The 22,984-nt window shown below is 51.4% G+C and overlaps 1 protein-coding gene across 2 annotated transcripts; it reads right to left on the bottom strand.

The window, feature by feature from the left end:
- Positions 1 to 11,325: 11,325 nt before the first annotated feature.
- On the bottom strand, positions 11,326 to 22,287 carry SLC4A1 (solute carrier family 4 member 1 (Diego blood group)). Of its 2 annotated transcripts, XM_061176051.1 has the most exons (19): positions 22,227 to 22,287; positions 22,033 to 22,120; positions 20,960 to 21,027; positions 19,919 to 20,099; positions 19,675 to 19,810; positions 19,103 to 19,226; positions 18,863 to 18,947; positions 18,516 to 18,712; positions 17,796 to 18,006; positions 17,346 to 17,552; positions 17,023 to 17,171; positions 16,714 to 16,908; positions 15,641 to 15,814; positions 15,106 to 15,195; positions 14,441 to 14,607; positions 13,693 to 13,946; positions 12,468 to 12,637; positions 12,188 to 12,364; positions 11,326 to 11,501 (listed from the first exon to the last, which is right to left on the bottom strand). In XM_061176051.1, the coding sequence occupies exons 1-19, from the start codon at positions 22,239 to 22,241 to the stop codon at positions 11,421 to 11,423; spliced, it is 2,769 nt and encodes a 922-aa protein (XP_061032034.1). In that variant the 5' UTR covers positions 22,242 to 22,287; the 3' UTR covers positions 11,326 to 11,420. The 2 variants fall into 2 exon arrangements, with proteins under 2 accessions (XP_061032034.1, XP_061032035.1); XM_061176052.1 differs by lacking the exons at positions 22,033 to 22,120; positions 22,227 to 22,287 and adding an exon at positions 21,377 to 21,413.
- Positions 22,288 to 22,984: the final 697 nt, after the last annotated feature.

Genomic DNA, 22,984 nt, shown 5'->3' with positions numbered 1-22,984 from the left:
TTTCTCTCCTTTCTTAGCATCTCATTATACTTTTCCGCCCCCACGTTTTTTAGTGGTTGCCCTACAGTTTGCAATACATATTTACAACTAATCCAAGTCCACTTTCAAATAACACTATACCACTTCATGGGTTGTGCAAGTACTTTATAATAACAAAGTATTCCTAATTCCTCCCTCCCTCCTCCTGTCCCTTGTATCATTTCTGTCATTCATTTCACTGATACATAGGCATACATACATAGATATAAAAGCATATACAGTCAAATACATTGTTGCGATCATTATTTTGAACAAACTGTTATCAGTTAGATCATTTAAGAATGAGAAAAATAAATGTTTTACTTTTACATTCACTTATTTCTTCTCCAGTACTCTTCCTTTCTTTATATAGATCTGAGTTTCTCACCTACCATTTTCCTTCTCTCTGTCGAACTTCTTTTAACATTTCTTGCAAGGCAGGTCTACTAACAACAGATTCCCTCCATTTTTGTTTGTCTGAGAAAGTCTTTATTTCTTCTTCACTTTTAAAGGATAATTTTGTAGGAGACAGAATTCTAGGTTGGTGTTTTTTCCCTCTCAAAACTTTAAATACTTCACTTCCTCTCTTCTTGCTTGCATAGATTCTGAGAAGTCGAATCTAATTCTTATCTTTGTTCCTCTGTAGAAGAGTTTATTCCCTCTGGCTTCTTTCAAGAGTTTTTTCTGTAGCTTTAATTTTCTGAAGTTTGAATATGATATACCTATTCCTATTGCAGGGTTCTTGTGTGTGTGTGTGCGTGTGTGTGTGTGTGTGTGTGTGTGTGTGTGTGTGTTGTCGTTGGTTTTGTTTTTTGACATTTATACTGCTTGGTGTTCTATGAGTTTCCTGGATCTGTGATTTGTTGCCTGACATTAATTAATTTGGGGAAATTCTCAGTCATTATTGCTTCAAATATTGTTTCTGTTTCCTTCCTTCCTTCTTTCTTTCTTTCTTTCTTCCTTCCTTCCTTCCTTCCTTTCTTTCTTTCTCCCCCCCCCCACTCCCTCTCTCTCTCTCTTCCTTTCTTTCTTCCTTCTCCTTTTGGTATTCTCATTATGTGTATGTTGCAACTTTTGTAGTTACACTGAATTCTTGGATATCCTGTTCTGTTTTTTCTCTCTCTTTCACTCATTATTCTCTTTGCTTTTCGGTTTTGGAAATTTCTATTGTCACATCCTCAAGCTCAGAGATTTTTCCTCAGCTCTGTCCAATCTACTAATGAGCCCATCAAAGGCATTCTACATTTCTGTTACAGTGTTTCTGATCTCTAGCATTTCTTTTTTATTCTTTCTTAGAATTTCCATCTCTCTGCTTACATTATCCATCTGTTTTGGCATGTCACTTATTTTTTCTATTAAATCCCTCAGCATATTAATTATAATTTAAAAAAACCTAATCTGTTAATTCTAACATTCATGCCATATCTGACTCTGGTTCTGTTGTTTGTTCTGTCTCTTCAAACTGTGTTTTTTGCCTTTTAGTACACCTTGTAGTTATTTGTTGAAAGGCAGATATGAAGTACTGGGTAAAAGGAACTATGGTAAACAGACCTTTAGTAATGTGGTGGGAAGGTGGAAAAGCATTCTATAGGTCTATGATTAGGTCTCAGTCTTTTGGTGAGCCTATCCCCCTAGACTGTGAACTTCACCAGTACCTCTCAGGTTTTTCTCCCCTTAGGTGCGACAGGATGACTACAGGGGGCTGGAATTGTTCAATTCTCAGTTAGATTAGTCTCAGATAAAACCCCAGCAGGTTGGGCTCTGGTAAAATAGTTTCTCCGGAGGGCAAGCCTTGTTAAGAAGAAAGGAATGCTCTAGCATATTTCAAAATGGTTCCTTTCCCCTCTCCCTGTCAGAAGCATGAGGGGATTTTTCTCTGATATTCACTGTGAGGACCTGGTAGAGCCCCTGGTATAAAACTCACAAGGGACTTCTGGATATAAAACTCACAAGGGACTTCCCTGGTGGTCCAGTGGGTAATGCAGTGGTCCAATGCAGTGGTCCAATGCAGGAGGCCTGGGTTGCATCCCTGGTTGGGGAGCTAGATCCCGCATGCATGCCACAACTAAGAGTCCGCATGCCGCAACTAAGAGGCCGCATGCCGCAATGAAGACCCAGCACAGCCAAAAAGAAATAAAATAAATAATAAATAAATAAATAAATATTTTAAAAAACTCACAAAAGTTTGGGGTCCCATTGTGACTGGGTCCCCTTGGAGTTTTTAACTCTCAGACATGTCCACACTAAGCCTCTAGCAATTTGTCAATTACAGTTCAGGTTTTCGTTCCAGCACTGGTTCCAGTGGAGGTTTCTGCTCAGGTAAATTGTGATTCTCTGTATCTGCTTGTGTGTCCCTCCAATGGTTGGGGGGGGGGGGGGCGGCGGGCACACACTGGTTTGCCTTGTGACCTCATTTCTCTGTCAGATCTAAGAATTGTTGATTTTTTAGTTTGTTCAGCTTTTTACTTGCTTTTAAAACAGAACGAAGGGGGCTTCCCTGGAGGCACAGTGGTTAAGAAACCGCCTGCCAATGCAGGGGACACGGGTTTGATCCCTGGTCCGGGAAGATCCCATACGCTGCAGAGCAACTAAGCCCGCAAGCCACAACTACTGGAGCCCGTGCTCTGCAACAAGAGAAGCCACTGCAACGAGGAGACCCCGCAGCGAAGAATAGCCCCCGCTCACCGCAACTAGAGAAAGCCCGCGGGCAGCAACGAAGACCCAACACAGCCGGGAAAAAAAAAAAAAAAAAAAAACCAGAATGAAGATATCTAGGCTTCTTATATGCTGGACCAAAACCCAGAAGTTCTCTATTTCTTTTCTGTTGTTCTTTTTGTTTTTGCTTTTGTTTTCCCCTTTGCTATACTATTTAATTTATTATTTTCCCAATTTTTGTGTGCTAAAATACATATAACATAAAATTTACCATCTTAACTATTTTTAAGTGTGCACTTCAGTGATATTAAGTACGTTCATAATATTGTGCTGCCGTCACTACCATCCATCTTTATAACTCTTTTCACTGTGTGAAACTGAAACTCTCTACCCATTAAACAGTAACTCCTCATTCCTCCTCCCTCCAGCTTCTGGCAACAACCAATCCACTTTCAGTCTCCATGAATTTTTTTTTTTTTGAAGTATAGTTGATTTACAATGTTGTGTTAGTTTCAGGTGTACAGCAAAGTGATTCAATTAGTCTTTATGTTTTTTGACTACTCAAATACCTCATATATTTTGTCTTTTTTGTGATCAGCTTATTTCACTTAGCATAATGTCCTCAAGGTTCATTCATTTTGTAGCATACGTCAGAATTTCCTTCCTTTTTTTTTTTTTTAAGATTTTTTTTGATGTGGACCATTTTTTTTTTTTGAAATGGACCATTTTTAAAGTCTTTATTGAATTTGTTACAATATTGCTTCTGTTTTATGTTTTGGTTTTTTGGCTGCAAGGCATGTGGGATCTTAGCTCCCCGACCAGGGATCGAACCCGCACCCCCTGCATCGGAAGACGAAGTCTTAACCACTGGACCACCAGTGAAGTCCCAGAATTTCCTTCTTTTTTAAGGCTAAATAATATTCCGTTGTGCATGTGCATATATATATATATATATTCACATACCACATTTTGCTTATCAATCTACCCATTGATGGATGCCTGAGTTGCTTCCATGTTTTTAACATGAATAATGCTGCTATAAACATGGGTGTATAAATATCTCTTCAAGATGTGGCTTTCAATTCTTTTGGGTATATATCCAGAAATGGAATTGCTGGATCATAAGGTAATTCTATTTTTCATTTTTTGAGGAACCACCATACTGTTTTCCATAGCATCAGTACCATTTTACATTCCTACCAACAGTGCAAAAGGTCCAATTTTTCCACATCCTTACTAACACTTACTGTTTTCTGTTTTTTTAAAAAATAAATTTATTTACTTTATTTATTTATTTTTGGCTGCATTGGGTCTTTGTTGCTGCGTGCGGGCTTTCTCTAGTTGGAGCGAGTGGGGGCTACTCTTCCTTGCAGTGCAGAGGCTTCTCATTGCAGTGGCTTCTCTTGTCGTGGAGCACAGGTTCTAGGCGCGTGGGCTTCAGTAGTTGTGGCGCACGTGCTTAGTTGTTCTGCAGCGCGTGGGATCAGGGCTCAAACCCGTGTCCCATGCATTGGCAGGCGGATTCTTAACCACTGCGCCACCAAGGAAGTCCCTTTTTTTTTTTTAATATCTATACAAGATGATGGATGCTCACTAAATTTATTGTGGTAATCATTTCATGATGCATGTAAGTCAAATCATTGTACTGTACACTTCATCTTTGATATATGAGTTATTTAATTCTGTTACGGACATAAGTTATACTCTGTATGATTTCAGTTTTTTTACATTTGTTAAGGTTTTTTTTATGACCTAGAATATGGTCTGTTTTGGTGAGTGATGCATGTGCAGTTGAAGGGAATGTGTATTTTGCTATTGTTGCTTGGAATGTTCTACAACTGTAAACTAGGTCAAGTAAGTTGATGGTGCTCTTCAGGGGTTCTGTATCCTTAATAATTTTCTCTCTACCTGTTCTATGGATTATTGAGAGAGTAGTTGTAGTTTCCTACTGTAACTGTGGATTTATCTGTTTCTCCTTTCAGTCCCATCAGTTTTTGCTTCATGTATTTGAAGCTCTGTTAAAAAATTATATATGCTCTATTAAAAAACTATATATGTGGAAACGAGTGTTCACATATAAATACATCTGGAGGAAAATACTCTAAATTATTAACAATGGTTACTGGGGCGGGGGGGTATTGGAGGCTTCTATTCTCTATGTTAAATAGTTCTGTAATTTTAAGTGTTTTATAGTATACATGTATTATTTTTGAAATTTGAAAATATACAGACATGTTTTAAGGGAAAGAGAAAGATGATTGCATGCCTGCAAATGTGTCCTCCTGGCCTGGGCTATCTTGGAAAAATGTCAGCTGGGTGCTTCTGTCCCATTCCTGCCAAGCTCCCAGACCATGGCTTCTACCTCCTGCTTCTGCTTGCTTACCAGCCCTTCCTTCCTCACTTCCTGTCATCTGGCTTTGGGCCCAGGTGCCTGGGAAAGAAACAATTTTTTGAGGTCACCATGTGGCCTGCCAACCCAGCAGGCTTTCCACCATGTGACTTGACTTTGCTGAGCAAATTTCACCCACTTTATCTTCAGATTATTTCTCAATGTTTTCCATTTTCTAGACGCTTATTCTCTCAAGATATTCCCCGTTTCTCATCACTGGGCCAGCTCTTACTTTTCCCTCAGGGATCAGAGTAAATGTCTCCAGGACTCCTTGCCAAACCTCAGCCGGCCTCTGCTCCCAGCCCTCCCCGCAGAATATGCATCCCTCTTGTTGAACGCCTGGCTCCCACGCAGACTGGAAGTCCTATGAGAGTTGGGGCTATGTCCACCTGCCTCTGCTGTTGACTCGCCTACATGGAAAGATTCCCAATTTGCCTCTTTGCAGCCAACCTCTCCTGTATACAGCTCCCAAGTGAATCACTTTAATCATGTCATCCCCAGTTCTAGAACCTGCAGTGACTTGCTAGTGCCTATTGAATCAAATCCAAACTCTTCCTCTTGTGTATATTTAACTACGTCAACATTAAAGATTTCTGTTCAATGAGGTGGACAAAGTTAAGAGAGAGATGACAAAATGGGAGAATATTTTTGCAAGGTCCAAAACCAACATAGATTCTTCCAGATCTCTTGCAAATCAACCTCCAAAAAGGCATCAATAGAAATATGATCCAATGATATAAAAAGACTTTATATAAGAGGAAACGTTAAAGACTAATCACCAAGTGCAGAGATGCTCAAACTCTTTGGTGAGCAGACAAATGCAAATAAAACAACAGTGAGATAATACCTCAGTCGGGGTAGGAAAAATCAGACAGCTGGATAATATCAATCATATGGGAATATAGGAACCTCCTGCTCTGCGTGTGGGAGTGTGGCCTGGTGCAGACATTGTGGAGAAAAATATGGCTGTACTTAGTCAAATGAAGACAGATATATTTAGACCCTATGACCTAGCAAGTCCACTCCTGGCTTCTACATTTATAACCCAGAGAGATTCTCACTAGATCCATAAGAGGACAAGGCTGAGGATGTGCATTGCAGCATTGCTTACTGGAGGGGAGTTGGGTGCAGTCAGATGTCCCTCCCTGGGAGAGTGGAGAGGCCAAAGGTGGGGGATGCCCCCATGGAGCACCCCACAGCAATTAAAGCAACTCAGTGTTCACAGGGCAACCTGGCTGGATCTTAAAGCCACAGTGCTGGGTGCAAAGAGGACGAACAGAGCAAGGCCTAGAACACAGTGCTGGTAATGTATAGAAATACACACACACTGTATGGTCAGGCCATTTAAGATGGCTGTTCTCTTGCTCTGTGTACATCCCCTGCCCGACCAGTGCCTTCTTCACCTATACCCTATGCACATGACTGACCTTCCTATGTACTTGCCCCAGGCCCAGCTAGTGATAGCTTATCAAAGGGGTGGTGAGGGGCATGCCTCTCTGCTGCTTTCCCTGGTAACTAATGAGCCAACATGATGTCAGTTCCCCCTATATGTGGCAGTCTCCCGTTCCCTTAGGGAGCGAAGACTGCCACCACGTCCTGTCTGCCGTACATGATGAGGTGTCGCTCCAGGACCTTGCTTCACACATGTAAGCTCCCCCATCCATGAAACCATTGATGTGCCTATTGCTGACTCTGGGCTCTTTCTTTGGTCTCGAAGCTGGGCAAGCACAGGGCTTGTAGGCCTGTGGGGTACAGCCCAACACACACATACCCCCTGAAACCAACCAAAAAGAGACATTCTGAGAAATTTGGTTATGGATTGAATATTAGGTGTTTTTTTTTTTTTTTAAAACCTCATGCACCCTTTTTTTTTTTTTAAATTAATTAATTAGTTAATTTATTTATGACTGTGTTGGGTCTTCGTTTCTGTGCCAGGGCTTTCTCTAGTTGCGGCAAGCGGGGGCCACTCTTCATCGCGGTGCGCGGGCCTCTCACTATCGCGGCCTCTCCTGTTGCGGAGAACAGGCTCCAGACGCGCAGGCTCAGTAATTGTGGCTCACGGGCCCAGTTGCTCCGCGGCATGTGGGATCCTCCCAGATCAGGGCTCAAACCCGTGTTCCCTGCATTAGCAGGCAGACTCTCAACCACTGCGCCACCAGGGAAGCCCTAGGTATTTTTTTTTGCTAATTTTGTTGGGTGTGACAATGGCACTGCAGTTGGGTTCAAAAATGATCAGTGCTGGGGGGGACGCATAGCTGAAAAGTATAAGGGTGAAATGGCATGACGTATGAAATTTACTTTCAAGTATTTAGTTCAGCAGAGGGAAAAAAGAGAAATGTATTTTAGGCAAAGATTTAAGCAAGATTTTAAGGCAAAATCTTGATAAGTTCTGCGTCTGGGAGATGAGTATATGGTGGTTTGTTGTACTATTGTCTCTACATTTGTGTATGTATTAAAATTCATAATAAAACTTAAAACAATATCAATGATACATATTTTCAAGACTATGTTCACACAAAAAGATACACATTAAACATGTGAGAGTGACCGCCTATGGAGGGGAAAGAAAATAGGAGGGAATAGAAAATGAGGACAAAGTGGAAGGAAGGACAGAAGGAAGGTAATAAGAATGGTCAACGAAAATCCACTCTGGACTCAGGAGGATGATTAACTTAACCCTTTGCACCTAAAGTCCAAAAGAAGGAGGAAAGAAATTGATATCCCCTATACCTCTACCACCGTGGCATTTTAATTTTTTCCATCTAAGCCTCTAACCTTCATTCCTGTGCCCACCGTACTTTTCCACAAGGCTGTCACCATGACAGTCACATCACTGCATGCTTCCCTTAGGAATAGGAATGCACTTTTTCTTTTTAAATTAATTAATTAATTAATTTATTTATTTATTTTTAAATTTTTGGGGGGGCTGTGTTGGGTCTCGTTGCTGCACAAGGGCTTTCTTTTTCTAGTTGCGGCAAGCAGGGGCTACTCTTCACTGTGGTGCCCAGGCTTCTCAATGCGGTGGCTTCTCTTGTTGCGGAGCACGGGCTCTAGGTGTGCAGGCTTCAGTAGTTGTGGCGCACGGGCTTAGTTGCTCTGCAGCATGTGGGATCTTCCCGGACCAGGGATCAAACCCGTGTCCCCTGCATTGGCAGGCGGATTCTTAACCACTGCACCGCCAGGGAAATCCTAGGAATGCACTTTTGCTTACTCAGTGCCAGCACTGGGCTAGGACCCACTGGTGTGTGATCTCAATTCATCCTCTCAGTAACATTATGAGGTAAGTACCGTGTCCTGATCTCCATTTTATAGATGCAGAAAACTGAGCTCGGGAATGTGGTTCTTAGCTGGAATTTCAAATATCTTGGCCTCAGATGCCCAGGATCACGTGATTGCACCAAGCTGATCCAATCACTTCTTCATCATCATCGTTATTTTTAGGGCCTGCCTAATGGTCCATTATATTGATGTCGGGTAATTCACTGTAATTTACTAACCGCTCTCCTACTGCTGAGTATTTGGACTCTTTCTAGCTTTTTGCTTTCATAGACAGTCCTGCAAAGAATAGTTTCAGGTATAGAGATTTTCGATTCTGTTGAATTATTCCCTTACCAGGAGTGGGTTAGGGTTAGGTTACTTTGTGTTCACACAAAAGGGTGTACCTCATTATGGCAGTTAATTCACGCTGAGGTAGTTTTCCTGAGAGGAAACGTGGATGTGGGGGGCAGGGCATCTACGAGGAGAGGGGGCAGGAAATGTCGGGAGAGTGAGGTCTCGGGCCAGGCAGGAAGCTGGATCCTGATTGATTTTTGTGGTCTTCACATTTCCTTAATGCCTTCCCTGCTGGCTTAGGGTGTCCCTCTGTCAAGCCCTGGGGACTGGGACAACTCTGTGGGACATGAAGCTGCTGTGTGTGGGAGGTGAGTGGCTGAGACTACTATCCTGGGGCCACGGTAGCTCTCTGGCCCTTTGGCGGCCGCCCTGGGAGGGGTCAGCTGGGGATAGGCAGCATGTAAATATAGATCCAGGGAAGGAAGCCAGGCGGCCCAACCCTGCACTGACCTCTCTTTGGAAGGTTGGGGTGGTTTGGGGTGGTGAGGGATGATGTCCTGACACCTTCCTCACCAGGGGTGGGTGACACCTGGCCCAGGAGCCCCTTAGAGTTTCTGGAAGTGGCTGGGGGTGGGAGTGGGGGGCAGGGCCTCCAAGGGCATCACAGTGGGGGCTGGTGGAAAGCTGGTCAAGAGATGCTGTTCCTGTGTGACCGATGGCAAATCACATTTTCTCTCTGGCAATTTCTGTTAGAGGTGCTGTCCAACCTGATGTGTCCAGGCTAAGGGGCTAACTGGTCCTAAGGGATGTGGGGTTCACTGTGCAAGGGGCAGGGGGCGCCCCTCTCCCCACCTCCCTGGGTCTTGCTTATTTTGGAGAGGAGGGATGTCCCGGGCATAAACTTGTCTTCCCTTGCTCTCCCACCCCCTCACTGGGTGCTGGCCCTCTCGACCCTAGGGCTCTGGGCCACCAGCCCTGCCTCTCCCCCAACTCTAGTGCCACTCCCCTCCCCCAGCCTGGCCCTTCTTGCCCCCTAGGGCCGCAGCCCTGCACCAGCTCCACACCATACGTTCCTTCTCCACCTGGTCCAGCCCAGACCCCTTGGACCCCCGACCCTGGGAAGGGAATTCCAGCATGGCATTCACTCCACCACAGATGCATTTATTAGTAAAACCTATTCCCAAGCATCAAGGGGAAGGGTGCTAGCAGGGTGAGTGACTTTTTCCACTTGGCAGTGTTCAAGGAGCAGAGGGTAGGAAGGGGCAGGGGCATCCCAGTCAGAATAACAATACCAGCAGCTAACTTTATTGAACTCTTCTGAAGGGGTCTGAGGCCAGGCGCTGTGCTAAGCAATCACTTTATAGACAATGTCTCCTTTAATCCTTATAACAAACCTACGAAGTAGGTACCATTATCGTCCCCATTTTACAGATGAGGAAACTGAGGCATAGAACGGTGAAGTGGTGGGAAGCAGCTGTGAGCCTTCAGGAGGTACCTGAGAGCTCTCTCTCAGCCTCCTTTTTTTCTGTCACACCCTGATTCTCAGTTTCAACCATCTCTCACCACTTCCAGTTCTTTCAACTCTTTTTATATTTTTCTTTTGTAAAAAAATAGATTTTGCCCATATTCTGCAGCTCCCACTGTCTCCTACCCCAATTGGTCGAATCTGGGTTCTCCCCAAGATTTGGTTCAAGTGGAGTTGAGGACAGTGTGTCTCTAATTGGGGCTCACATGCGCGAGTGTGCCTGCGTGTAGCTGAAGTACAATGAAAGCTCTGAGGATACACAAGGTATAAATTACAAACCTCCCTCCCTCCCCCTCCCCCTCCCCATCGCCTCCCTATCTTCCCACCCTCCCCCCACCCCCCATCCAAATCAAGAACAGACTGTACACTGCCCCCCACTCTCAACCCCAGGGCAAGGTCTTGTCTCAGTCACCTCTGTGTCCACGGGGTCCAGGGCCTTAGATAAATGTTTGTGGAATGAATGGATGAGTGAATGAATGAGAGCGTGGGGGAGGGAGCAGCACTTAGGAGTCCTGAGTCCCAGCCCTGATTTTGTCCTCACCTGCACCTTGCCCTCACCAGGACACCTTCCTCCGCCCCAGAGAAGAGGGTCCCCAGTGGGAGCAGAGAGGGGGAAGAGAGGGGCCAGCAGGGGCATCTCTAAGCATGGAAAGGTGGGTGACTGAAGTAGACTCTGGCCTCAGAGGTCAAATCCCAGCTGTATGGCTCAGGAGCTATGTGACTTTGGGCAGGCTTGAAGAATGATGACTATTGTATAATAGTCCTTTCAGATTTTACGAAGCCCTTTTTTCACGTTTATCTTTGGTCCTCAGAAACCATCCTGTAATGTGGGTGTGATTATCAATATACCCATTTTACAGACGAGGAAGCAGAGGCTGGAGAGATCCAGGGACTTGGCCAAGGTCACACAGAAAGCAGGAATTTGAATCCCCCCACCCAACTCCCATCCTCTTTACTTCCCCTGCCTGTGTCATGAGGAGGTAGGGCTTGGATCTAAGTCTTCCAGGGTGGGACCCCCAGGTGGCAGTGTGGCCACAGGAGGGACTGCACAGCGAATCCCCTACTGTGGGCCCCACTGGCCTTTTCCATCCAGAAAAGCCAGTCTACCCTTCATGCAAGGTTTCCTAGACACCCTTTCCTTCCCCCACCCATGGCCCCAGGGCCTCGACTCCTGCCCCAGGAGGGACCTGGGAGTCCGTAGGGTGCCCATGAACTTCTGCTTTTCCTGGGAGAGTGGGGAAGTGGAATGATGGAGGGGGCTCTGGGGCCTGGGCCCTCCCCTCACACAGGCATGGCCACCTCATCATATTCATCCTGACCATTCTCCTCATCGAAGTTCGGCTTGGCATTGTCAGCATCCAGCTGGGGGGGAGGAAGGACATAGGGTGAGTGGCTGAGGGCCCAGGTGAGCCCTCCCCCCAGCGCTGAGGCACCTCTGGGGTGAGGAGAGCCTGTCTCTCTTTGAACCTTGGACAAGTCTTGTCCTGTCCCTGCATCTCCTAGGGTTGGTCTAGATGAGAGGTTTCCTCAGGGTGGGGAGCCCCCAGGAATCTGGTGCCCTGGTAGGGGAGGGCCTCCAGAGGGCAGGCAGGAGACCCCTTCACCGGGGCAGCGCCACAGTGACCTGTGTCACATCGTGGAAGAATTCTACTGGAAGAGCCACTCTCGGGATGGTTTATAAGACCACAGGACTAGCTGCTCAGTGGTGGGGACCACCCACGTGGAACACATCTCGTGAGCCTCTCAGTCCTCTCACCAACCCTGTCATTATTCCTCTCTTTACAGGTGAGGAAAACTGAGGCACAGAGAAACGAGGCCGCTAGCTCCAGGTCACACACTGGGATGTGGCAGTGCCGGGATTTGGACGCAGGCCCCAACCTAGACCTTAATCACGATGCTCTTCTGCCTTCCTTAGTTCCCAGACACACCTCTCACATTCTCTGAGCCCCACTGATGACCCCTCGCTGCCCTCTGCTCTGGAGTTGTGCCCTCTGGCCATAGGAAATGGGGGGAGGGGCGCAGGCTGGGTGGTGGGAGAAGCCACTCACACACTGGAGCTCCAGGTTCTGGAAGATGAGTGGCAGCAGGAAGTGGCGTAGGGGCACCGTGAGGATGAGGACGAACGGCAGGGCCAGCGAGATGGTTTTGATGCTCCTCACCACCCACAGCACTACCAGGCAGATGATCTGAGTGCCCGTGAACAAGTGCATTCGCCAGGTTCTCACCTGCGGGCGGAGGCTGGGGTCATGGCCTGCCCTGCCCAGGCACCCAGCCCCGCCCCCGCCCCCCCACCCCGCCCCGACCTGGGCAGCCGGGAAGGCCCCCTACCCGCTTGGCGTAGGGCACATCCGGGTGGTACTTGCGCGGCTTGAACAGAAGCAAGATGCGGTCAAAAAGCTGGATGCCACTGAGGGATGTGACCCCCATGTAGAGGAAGATGCCAAACAGCACAGCCAAGGGGATGTGGGACAGGATGGGCCCCATGAGGATGGACAGGCCTGTGGGGAGAACCGCGCAGTCTTAGCCCCAGCTGCCCCAGAGGATCGGCGCCAGCAGAGGCTGGGGAATGAAGTCACAGGGACTATATGGAACTCTTTTTGTGGATCCTCTTTTTGTTTTTTTTTCTGGCTGCGCCGGGAACCTTCTGGGATCTTATTTCCCCAACCAGGGATGGAGCCTGGGCCCACAGCAGTGCAAGCACCAAGTCTTAACCACTGGACCATCAGGGAATTCCCTGGAGCCTCTTAATAGATATTACCCCCATTTTGCAGATGAGGAAGCAGACTCAGAGAGGTGAAGCAACTAACCTAAGGCCACACAGCTAGTAAGTGGCAGAGCAGGGAGTCAAACTCTTGCCTGCCTGACTTCAAAGCCTACTCCTTTAACCTAGGGAGTCACAGAGGGCAGAGAAGCCCACCTTTCCTCTTACCCCGGCCCAGAATGCCACCATCACCCTCCACCTACCCAAATCCCAGCCCTCCTCCAGCTAACATCAGCTTCGCCTCCTTTAGGAAACTTCCCTGGCCTCTCCATCAGCGACCATGGTGCTGCCCACACCAAGCCCAACTGGACTGTCAGCTGCTCTCGAACTCAGATCAGTGACCCTCTGTCTTCACCTCACACCCCCACCTAGGAGCACTGCCCTTTGTATGAGTCACAGAGCAGCTGAGCTAGAGAGAGCTCAGGCATCTAATGAACCCTCTAATGGTGCAGAGAGGGAAAGTTGAGGTCCAGAGACAAGGTGGGATACCTAGTCAGCAGCGGGGCAGGGCTGGAACCCACAGTTCACTGAACTGTTGGAGAAGCTCAGAGTACAGGGTCTTGTCTAGAGAAGCTTCCAGTAATGGAGTGCCCCCTCCATCCCCCTCAGATCCCATTTCAGTGCCTTGGGTATTTCCTCCAGAATTCCTTCATGTGAATAACTGACACTGGGGAGATGTGGGCAGTGGGTGTTTGGGGAGACCTGGCTGCAGGGTGGGCAGGGCTGGAGGGGCACTGGATCCTAAGGGGCAGGGGCTGAGGGTGCTGGAAAGTGTGGCCAATCCTCACTCACCCACGAGCACAGAGACCAGGAGCCCGCTGATCCGCTGTTCCTTGACTTCCTGAATCTGGGCTGCAGCCCCTGGGGTGCTGGCCTTGCTCATGACCGTAAGGGCATTGGCGTGGGTGACAGAACGCACAGTGGTGGCACTGAGCCAGGGCATCCCAAAGAGGGTGGCCACCCCGCCCATGCCCATGACCAGCAGCAGGTCCAGGTGGAAGCCAGAGCCCTTGACCACCTTGCGCTCCGGTTTGCTGATGATCAGCCTGGGGGTGTGGAAGGTCAGGAGTAACCAGGGCTCTCCTTCACCCCAACCCCCTTTACCCTCTCTTTCCTTCCCTAGACTTGGGTCCCTCTGTACTTTAGTTTATCCTTCTTTGCCCATCTCCCTTAGAGTTCCTTTCTCCCCTCCCTCCTGCACCATCTTGAGAATCGAGACTCTAAGAGCAGAAGTGTCTTCATCATCACCTAGAACACCCACCGGCAGATCTACACTGAAGCTAAAGAAGCATAAGCTTCAGGGAACCTCACGGGTACAGGCCCTTTCCAAGATCTAGCACCTAACTTTATAGTTCTCATTTTATATTCTTTTTATTAAAAAGGGCTCCCCAAATAGTACCATGTCATGTCCCACAAAACCTGGACCTCCTGCCCGTCCATCATTTCTACTAGCACTCAGTCCCTGGTGTCCTGCCTGCCTGGAGCCTGTCCCTTTCTCTGCCTCGGACCCTCCCAGGCCCAGTCCCACCCTGGCTCTTACGTGGTGATCTGGGACTCAAGGAAGATGAGGATGAAGACCAGCAGGGCAGGCAGGGCGGAGGCAAACATCATCCAGATGGGAAATGGCTTATATAAGCCCAGCGGGTGGATGAGCCAGCCTCGGGCCGAGGTGTTGGATACGGTGAGGCCTTTAGGTACACTGAGTTTCTGTGGGAGGGGGATGCTGGTGAGAACACCTGGGGACAGGGGGATGGGGAAAGGTGGAGACAGGGAGAACCAGGGTCCTGGGCACTTGGGAACGTACTTATATTGAGCATCTACTTTGTACTCAGTCACTGCACTAAGCCCTTTACATACATTTTCTCATTCCCTACTTTATAGATGAGGAAACAGGATCAGGGAAGTTATGTAGCTGGCTTTGCATCGCACAGCTCTTTGGTAGCAAAACTGAGATTCATACTCAGATCAACCTGGCTTCAAAGCGGATTCTTTCCTACTGCCCTGGATTAAGGAGTGAAAGGGGGCAAACTGACCCAGACCCTTTCTTCAGCCAGAGGGGTCCTGAAGGGCTGTGGGAAGAACATGGGGCTGCTTGGAGAGACAGGGCTGGGGAAGGGGTAGTTCTAGCTGGCTTCAGGTTTGGGAAGGCAGTTTGGGGGAGGGGGCATGCTGAGGGAATGAAATAAGGGTGGGGGAGAGGGTCACCTGGGTGTAGGTGTCCTGGATGAGGGCATCCACCATGACCATGATCAGGATAGAGATGGGAACCCCAAAGTCCCCAATGACTCGTCGCAGCTGAGGGCAGGTGAAGGGACCAGTGGTCAGTGCCCAGTTGCTTCCCACCTCTCACCTGCCACTTGCCCCCACTCCTGCCCCATCTTCACCAGGGGGTCCCACTCTCCCCAGGGGGAACATCTAATGCCCTGTCCTGCTTCTCAACATACCTGCCTCCTTTCTTGTTCACCTGGCCCAGCCCCACCCCCGGCCCCACAGGTTCTCCACTCCCTTCCAAGAACTGTCCTTGGTTCCCCACTGGGTTCTCAGCCTGGACGTGCCGAGAAAGGGAGATGCGCTTGTCTCAAGAGTAAAATCCTGCATGATGAGGGGGGAGGGAGGGTTGGACTCGGAAATGGGAATCTAGGGTAAGAAGGGGAACTCATGGCATTGGGAAAGCTGAGGGGAGTGCTGTAGACTGGGATAGGGCAGTGTAGGCAAGGACAGGTGGGGGGGATGCGCTGACCTTGCCAGGGAAGTAGGAGCTGTTCTTGAACTTGCGCAGCATCATGGCGAACAGGAAGGTGCCAGCCATGAGCACAAGAGAGAGGAGGGCTGTGTTGGGCAGGGGGGCCTGAGGTTTGGGTATTCTTGTCACATTGTGGTCATAGTTCTCCAGCAGTGGGTGGTCCTGGAAGATCTGCAGCAGAAAACCAAGGCATCCTCTTTCCTCCCATCCATCCATCCTCCAGCCATCATCTATCTATCCGTCATCCACCCATCCATCATCCATCTCTCTATTCATCATCTCTCTCTCTATTCATCATCCATTCATCCATCCATTAGCCATGCATTCATCCATCCATCTGTCTATGCATCATCCATGCATCATCCATCTACCTATCTTCTTCCTCAACTGACATAGTAACAGAGGCAATGGGATTCCACAGCTTGGTTTTCAGGACTGAGGACCAGGCTAGGCTCGGGCGGGGCAGGCCATGGAGGAAATGAGTGTGTGTGTGTGTGCGCACGAGCACACGAGCATCCAGGGCCTGGGAGCCATGAGAAGCCTGGAGGACAGGAAACAAGTGCCAAGGAGGTTCCTAAAAAGACTTAGGCTCCAGAGACTTGGAAACCAGAGAAAGACCTACCGACCAACAGAATCAGGGGTAGATGTACAGTATCCACCCAGAGGGCATGCCCTCTGCAGGCGCTGCAGTTCCTAAGGGCAACTGCAGGAGGAGTGGGGGACTTCAGAGTCTCCAGAACCCCTGCTACCCCGCCATGCCTGCAGTTTCCCACATTCAGTCTCACACGTGCCCATTGGTTACTGCATGTGGTTATACACATGGGCCTGTGCAGGCAGAGGGGAGCTCTCATGCACCATCACTCCGCACAGCCATGGTGAGAATACCGGCCCACAGACAGCAGGCATCAACATGTATGGGGTCACAGTCACATACCGTGAAAACATGGCCACATAAATGCCATACAGACACATGTGCTATGACACCCACAGTCACACATCTTGTGCACAGTCACACACACACACACACACATGCACGCACACATGCCTCTTAACACTCCCATGGCCCTCACCGTGACCAGCTTTGAGAAGGTCTCATAGATGAAGATGAGGGAGATGAGGAAGGAGAAGATCTCCTGGGTGTAGCGGGAGATGAAGCGGACCAAGAAGCTGCCCTCAAAGGCCACCACCAGCACCACCAGCAGGATGAGCCAGAAGCCAATCCATACACGGCCCACGATGTACTCCAGGCCGTTACTCTTGCAGAACTGTAGGGTGGTCAGAGGCAGCTGGGGTCAGATAAATGGGCCCAGGCCCCGTGCATTAAGCAGTTTGGGCCAGGGGCCAGTTACAGGGTGACAGGGGGGCCAGAACAGAGCTACCGAGAAGAAGGCTTCCTCAAACACGAGCAGGGGTCCTGAGAAGCCCACCACGAGCAAAGGCTGAGCCCCCAGCAGGGAGAAGAGGATGCCCTGCACCGCGGTGGAGATAAGCAGTTCTGACACACCCATCAGGTTATGGGTCTTTTCTCCTGTGGATGGAAGTGACAGTGCGGTAAGGTCAAGATCATTTCCAGAGGCCGATAGAGCATTTCATTGACAAGCTGATGTAGGGGTCCAGAGTGTCAGATCGGGGCAAAGTCAGGGCTGATACAGAGGCCAGAGGGTCAGAGGTGAGGGTTAATGGGACACACAGAGGCACTGACCCAGGAGGCCACCGAAGGTGATGGCGGGTGACAGGGCGGCAAAGTAGATGAAGATGATGGCAGACAGGACCTGGGGGCTCAATGCGTCTGTGATGTCACTCAAGTAGCGGGGGTAGCGGCGCCGGATGTCACGTACCAGTCCCCCGAAGAGCCTGCCTGTCCGCTGCAGAGGGTCATCCTGGGTGTCCTCTAGACCTCCATTCAAATCTGTAGTGAAGGACAGGACCACGGTCATGGGGGGTGGAAGGGGGAAGTGTGGGGAAAAGGGAATCGAGAAGGGGATTGTCTGATGGGAATGTAGGGTGGTCCAGGAGGCTGGGAGGCATGAGGACAGGGAGAGGGGACATGGGAAATTTAATGGGAAGAGGGGAGGTAGGGGCTCACAGGGCTGTGCTGGGGTGTCTGAAGGTCTGGGGGCTCAGCAAGCCTAGGGCTGGGCAGGGCAGGTACCTAGGCCCTTGAGGAAGCTGGGCTCTGGCTTGGCAGAGCTGGGCAGGTAGCGTCTTTTCAGCAGCTCTTTCTGCACGGGCACCAGACTGAGCAGGGCATCCTTAGAGGGCGTGTCCGTGGGAGGCAACACCAGACTGCAGTCTAGGAAGCCCTCTAGGGAATGGACCAGCATCTCCTTGTTCTGGGCCAAGTATGCATCAGTGCGGAACACCTGGGAGCAGGAAGGAAGGTCAGAGCCACTAGGACCTGCTCAACAAAAGGATCCAAGAGGCCACAGCCAGGGCCTCTGGGGATCAGAACCCTCTCACCCAGCTCCTGCTTGCTAGGAACTGCTTTTCCTTCCCCCCTGGGCTTCCACCTTCTACTCTGAAAGGGTTTTGGGGAGGCAGACAGGGCCCTGAGTCGGGAAAGCAGAAAGAACTAAAGCGAACCAGGTGGCTTATAGCAGACCAGATGGAACGAGAGCAGATCAGGCCAGACCAGGCCAAACCTAACCAGACAGAACCAGGGCAGAGTGGGCCAGACTAGACCAGGCCTGATCAGGCAGGGCTAGGCCAGACTACATGGGCCTGGACTTCCCCCTGGCCAGACAGGATGGAAGCAGCTAGATCAGACTGAATGGGCCAAACTAGTGAAGTTAAAGTAACCGGGGCCGGGGACGAGGCCTCAGCTGCCACCCAGCCCCCTGGGCTCCCCCAGCCCTCGCCGGCCCCTCCTCACCCTCTCTGACATGAGGGTGGCAGCAGCCCGGCCCAGCTGGGTGTAGTCGATGTTGGGGGCCTCAGGGCCCAGCAACACTATGAGGAAGCGCACGGGAACTGCCGGCGCCTCTGGCTCCTCTGGCTTCTGCTCTGTCTCCATAGGCTCCTTTAGTCGCACAAAGCCCAGCACTGGCCGCTCCAGGAACCTGGCACAGCCTGTTGGGGACAGACGAAGTGAGGTGGTCGGGCCAGGCCAAGGGGGGCGCGCTGCTGGGGTCCAGGCTTAGGGAGAGGCAGGCTGGGCCAGGGCAGGAGGCAGGAGCAGGGGACGTGAAGGGGTGAGGGATGGACGCTCTGCCCACTTACCCACTAGCACCAGGGTGGCCTCCCAGTCCTGGGGACTCTTTCCCAGCATTCCAGATGACGAGTGCCCTTCCGCGCTCCCCTCTCCCTGTTGCAAGGAGGGTGGTGAGGGGAGTCCTCCGGCCACTCTGGACCCTGGACACCTGAGTAGCCCACCCCGTCTGCCCTACCCACTCTCATTTCGAACCGTGTTCAGGTTAGGAGCTTTCCGGCTCTCCTCACACACCCCTGGTACAGCCTCACCTGTTCACAGAAGAGCTCTGTCTCCAGCGAGGGATGCTGTGGGAGCAGAGGCTGTGAAGGGTCCCCAGAACGTGTCAGGACTGCAGGCTTCACACTCCCCAGGGCCTCCACGTCTCTGGCGTGGCTGCAGGACGACACACAGTGGACACGGGCTGAGTAGGCTGCTCAGCCTGGGCTGTCAGCAGAGTGGAGACCGGTGGTGGGAGGGACATGGGACTTGCCAGTGACCAGGCTAGAGAGGCCCAGGGCGGAAGGAGAATCAGCCTCCTCTGAAGGACCTTGTGGATGGAAGCGGGTGGCCTCTGTCTGGAATGAGTAGGTGGAGCCAGAAGAATGGATGGAGAGAGGGACCTTGAGAGTCCGCCCTCCTGAGGACCAGTGGCCCCCAAACCTGAGCATGGATACATGGCTACCGCTCGAGACGTGCTGGAAGCAGGAGACATTGTGGAAGAAAAGTGGGACCCAGCCTGGTAGGGAGGGGCCATCTGGACCCCCAGGGAGAGCTTGGGGCAGGCGGGCCGGGGAGATGGGCCCTGTGGGTGTGGAATCCAGGGCCTGGCAGGCAGGGGCACCTGTGTTTGAGCAGCAGGACCCGGAACAGATTTTCTCGGTCCTGAGGCTGGATCTGCCCCTCGAAGATAAACCTGTCCAGCAGCTGGCTGGCCACCCCGGCCAGGGATTTCTCTGGCAGGTCCAGGAGGACAGTACCTGCAGGCAGGGGAGGGGTTAGCGGGCTGGCTGGCCCCGGCCCTCCTCCTCCTTAGCAGCTTCACATGCAGGGGTCACACGCAGAGGGGCACAGAGGGGCTCACTCACCCTTGGCAAAGGCTTTCTGCAGCTCCAAGAGGCTCCAGAAGGTGAGGTAAGACAGGTGTGGGCGGCCCCAGATCCCATCCTTCCCCAGGTTCTCCTCTAGCCGCACCCAGCGCGCTGTCTCCATCCATTGTAGCTCCTGGTTCTTTTCATCCATCACCAGTTCCCGCAGCTCCACGAGGACCTGCAGCCCCACAGGCCTGAATTAGTCCCTCAGGTCCCCAGCAGGGCTATGGGGAGGCTGAAAGCCCAGGGCACGGTGGGCACTCAGCAGGCTCTGAGAGATGTCTGTCAGAGGCCCAGGGTCCTGGAGCACTCAGGGCAGAGCCTGAGCTCAGAAGGGACCGTCAGGCGCTACATCCTCAGGGTGTAGAGTGAGGTGTGACATGTGAGGAGATGATTGAGGGTCCCCCACCTCTGGCTCTGTTCCCCAACCTCCTGACCAGGCCCCTCACACCATTTCAGAGGCATTTGAAGAAACTCTGGGCCAAAAGGGCTGCTAGAGTGGGCAGGAAAGGAAAGAAGAGGGAAGCCTTTGGGGTCACTGGATCAGCCTCCTGCCTCCAAGATTATCGCGTGGGCTCAGCATGCCCTTGGGGTTCCTTGGGGCCAGATGGCCAGTCCCAGGGGCCTAGCAGAGGGCAGACCCAATTTTCTAACCAGCTAGACCGTCTGGAGTCCAGCAAGGACGTGGGGGGCCTTGGGGGACTGGGCTGAGGAGAGCATGTATTTAATTCTGTGTTTCCCCAGGGAGTAACTGACAGCCCAGCCAGGGCCAGCGGACCTGGTGGCTCAGACCTCCAGCTGTCAGTTTATCTCTGCCCAGGGAGCTCCCCCATCAGTGGAAGGGGGCCCCGGGTCTCCCCCCTCACTGGGAGATGTCCTTTACCTATTTCCCAGGATGCCCATTCCTTCTCTCCCTGTTTGTGGGGTCTCCCCCATCCTGAAACTGTAGCTACCCCTCTGCTCCTCCCCTCCCCTGGTAGGATGATGGATCCCAAGGGCAGCACAGGAAAGAGAATCGGGGGAGGCTGGGGTGCTCACCTCGAGGATGTCTGGGGGACGGTGCGACGCGGTGTGGTAGTCTGTGGCTGTCGGCTCGGTGAGCTGAGCTGAAAATCCCGAGGCCGGTTAGCACTGGCCCCAGACAATTCCCGCAAGACTTTCCTGCACCACCCAGCATGAGCCTCGGACACCACACGGGATGATGCCGCTCTCCCTCCCCTTGCCCCTGGCTGGGACCCTGCCCCTGCTGCTCAGTGGGTTGTGGCCCCCCACGCTTGTTCTTGGCCGCCCAGCCTGGCACTGTCACTCCCCATCTGAGCGCTGTGGAGGACCCCTGGGGCTCATCCTCAGTGGTGACGAGGAGAGTCATCTCCAAGGGGATTGGGGAGTCCTGAATGGCAATTCTTTTCCCTCTCCTGCTACCTTCTGGGACCAGATTCCCTTCTTTCTTCCCACCTGCCTCAACAATCCCACCAGCCAGTAGCTTCTCGCTGCCTCCAAGTGGAGCTTGGGTGTCCCGTGGGGTCTGCCCTTATATTATTGGCCCCTACACCCCCAGCCCTCATTTCCCAGAGGGGCCTCTTATCTCCAATACCAATTGCCAGCACTTAAGTCCTGTTGACAGTAAACAGGTCCCTTCTCAGGGCTCCCCAACCGAGACCTTGGGCAGGCCCAGGAAGGTTTCCTGATGTTTCTCCGCCCTGAGGGTCCCCACGGCCCCCCTATTTCTCAGGACCTCTGGACCCCCAAACAGAACGATGTTCCCAGAACAGGCCCAGTGCCTGGCCTGGAAGCTGGCATTGGATGGGCACGGGTGGCATGCGGGCTCATGCCCTCGTCCCCGACAGGCCTGGTTGCCCTCTTACAAATCTAAGGGGCACAGTGATGGGTGACTGGTCCTGCCTCCAGCCCCCACCCCCACCCCAGTCACCTCCTGTGATCATTTCAAACAAAACTCTGTTTATCCTTCAATCAGCCAGGATTGTGGGAGAGCTGGCCCTGGGGCCGGGCGGGCCGGTGGGGAGCGGGGAGAAGGGGAGGACAAGTTCCCCACCTGTGTCTGATGGGGCTCAGCAGCCCATCCCAGCAGGAGAGAGGGAGATGGGGCTCACCTTCTGCTTCCTCCACTTGGAGCGTGGGGAACCCAAGGTCTTCATATTCCTTCTGCTCTAGAAACTCCTCCAGCTTATCTTCAGTCTCCTGTGAGAAGTTGCCATCAGGGCTGGGCTGTGGAGGGGGCTCCACAAACCTCCGTGAAGGTAGGAGTCCAGGGTTAGGAGCCCTGCAGATGCCATCAAAGACTCACCTGTGAATCCCCCATGGCGCTGTCCTGATTGTTCAATTGTCTGTAGTGATCTGAGCCCCCAGCATAACCCACACTGCAGGTCCCTGCAGGGGAAAGGCACAGGCTGAGTGAGGCACAGGGCAGCCTGGGGTCTCCCATTCGTCCCCACAGGGGGCTGTATTTGAGTGAAGGGGGATCCCAGGGGTTGGGAGACAATGGGGTCAGAGGAAAGAAGTGTGAGTGAGGGGTTGGATTTGTAGGTCTGAGGGCAGGTGTGCAGGGGCCGGAGAGACAGGGCAGAGCAGGGAAGATGAAACTTAGCTGGCACCAACCTAAGGATGTTTGGGAGGATGGGAGGGGGGGTGTTCTTCCAATCCGACTCCTTCCTCCATCCACCAGTCCTCACCTGGCTTCCTTTTCTGCCCATCCCCAGGAATCACCAACTCCAGGAACATGACCTGTCCGTCCTTCAGGGAGCTTAGCTGAGAGTCTCCACAGAATACCCTCTTCTCCCAGAAATGGCTGCCTCCTCCTGGGCATGGGGCTGCAGTATCCTTAGGAGTGGCTCACAGGTCCTGGATGATATGGCCTTGCTTCTCTCCCCTACTCCATCTTGAACTCCCTCTCTCTTGCTCTCTCACCACCTATTCCACTGGCCTCCTTACCAAGCCCCTTCCTGCCCCAGGGCCTTTGCACATGTAGTTTGCCACATCCTGGATGCCCCTACTCCCACACTTCAGCCCTTCCCACATCTCAGCTCATATGCTACTTCTTCAGAT

This window comes from Eubalaena glacialis, chromosome 19 (genome assembly GCF_028564815.1).
Source record: "Eubalaena glacialis isolate mEubGla1 chromosome 19, mEubGla1.1.hap2.+ XY, whole genome shotgun sequence".
NCBI classification, from domain to species: domain Eukaryota; kingdom Metazoa; phylum Chordata; class Mammalia; order Artiodactyla; family Balaenidae; genus Eubalaena; species Eubalaena glacialis.
This window is presented reverse-complemented; position numbering and strand designations above follow the sequence as displayed.

Coding starts and splice junctions, on each gene's coding strand:
- SLC4A1 (XM_061176051.1), bottom strand. Junction 21,028..22,032: donor CCAAGTGGAGGAAGCAGAAG/GTGAGCCCCATC, acceptor CGGGATTTTCAG/CTCAGCTCACCGAGCCGACA. Junction 18,007..18,515: donor CCACCCTCATGTCAGAGAGG/GTGAGGAGGGGC, acceptor TCCTGCTCCCAG/GTGTTCCGCACTGATGCATA.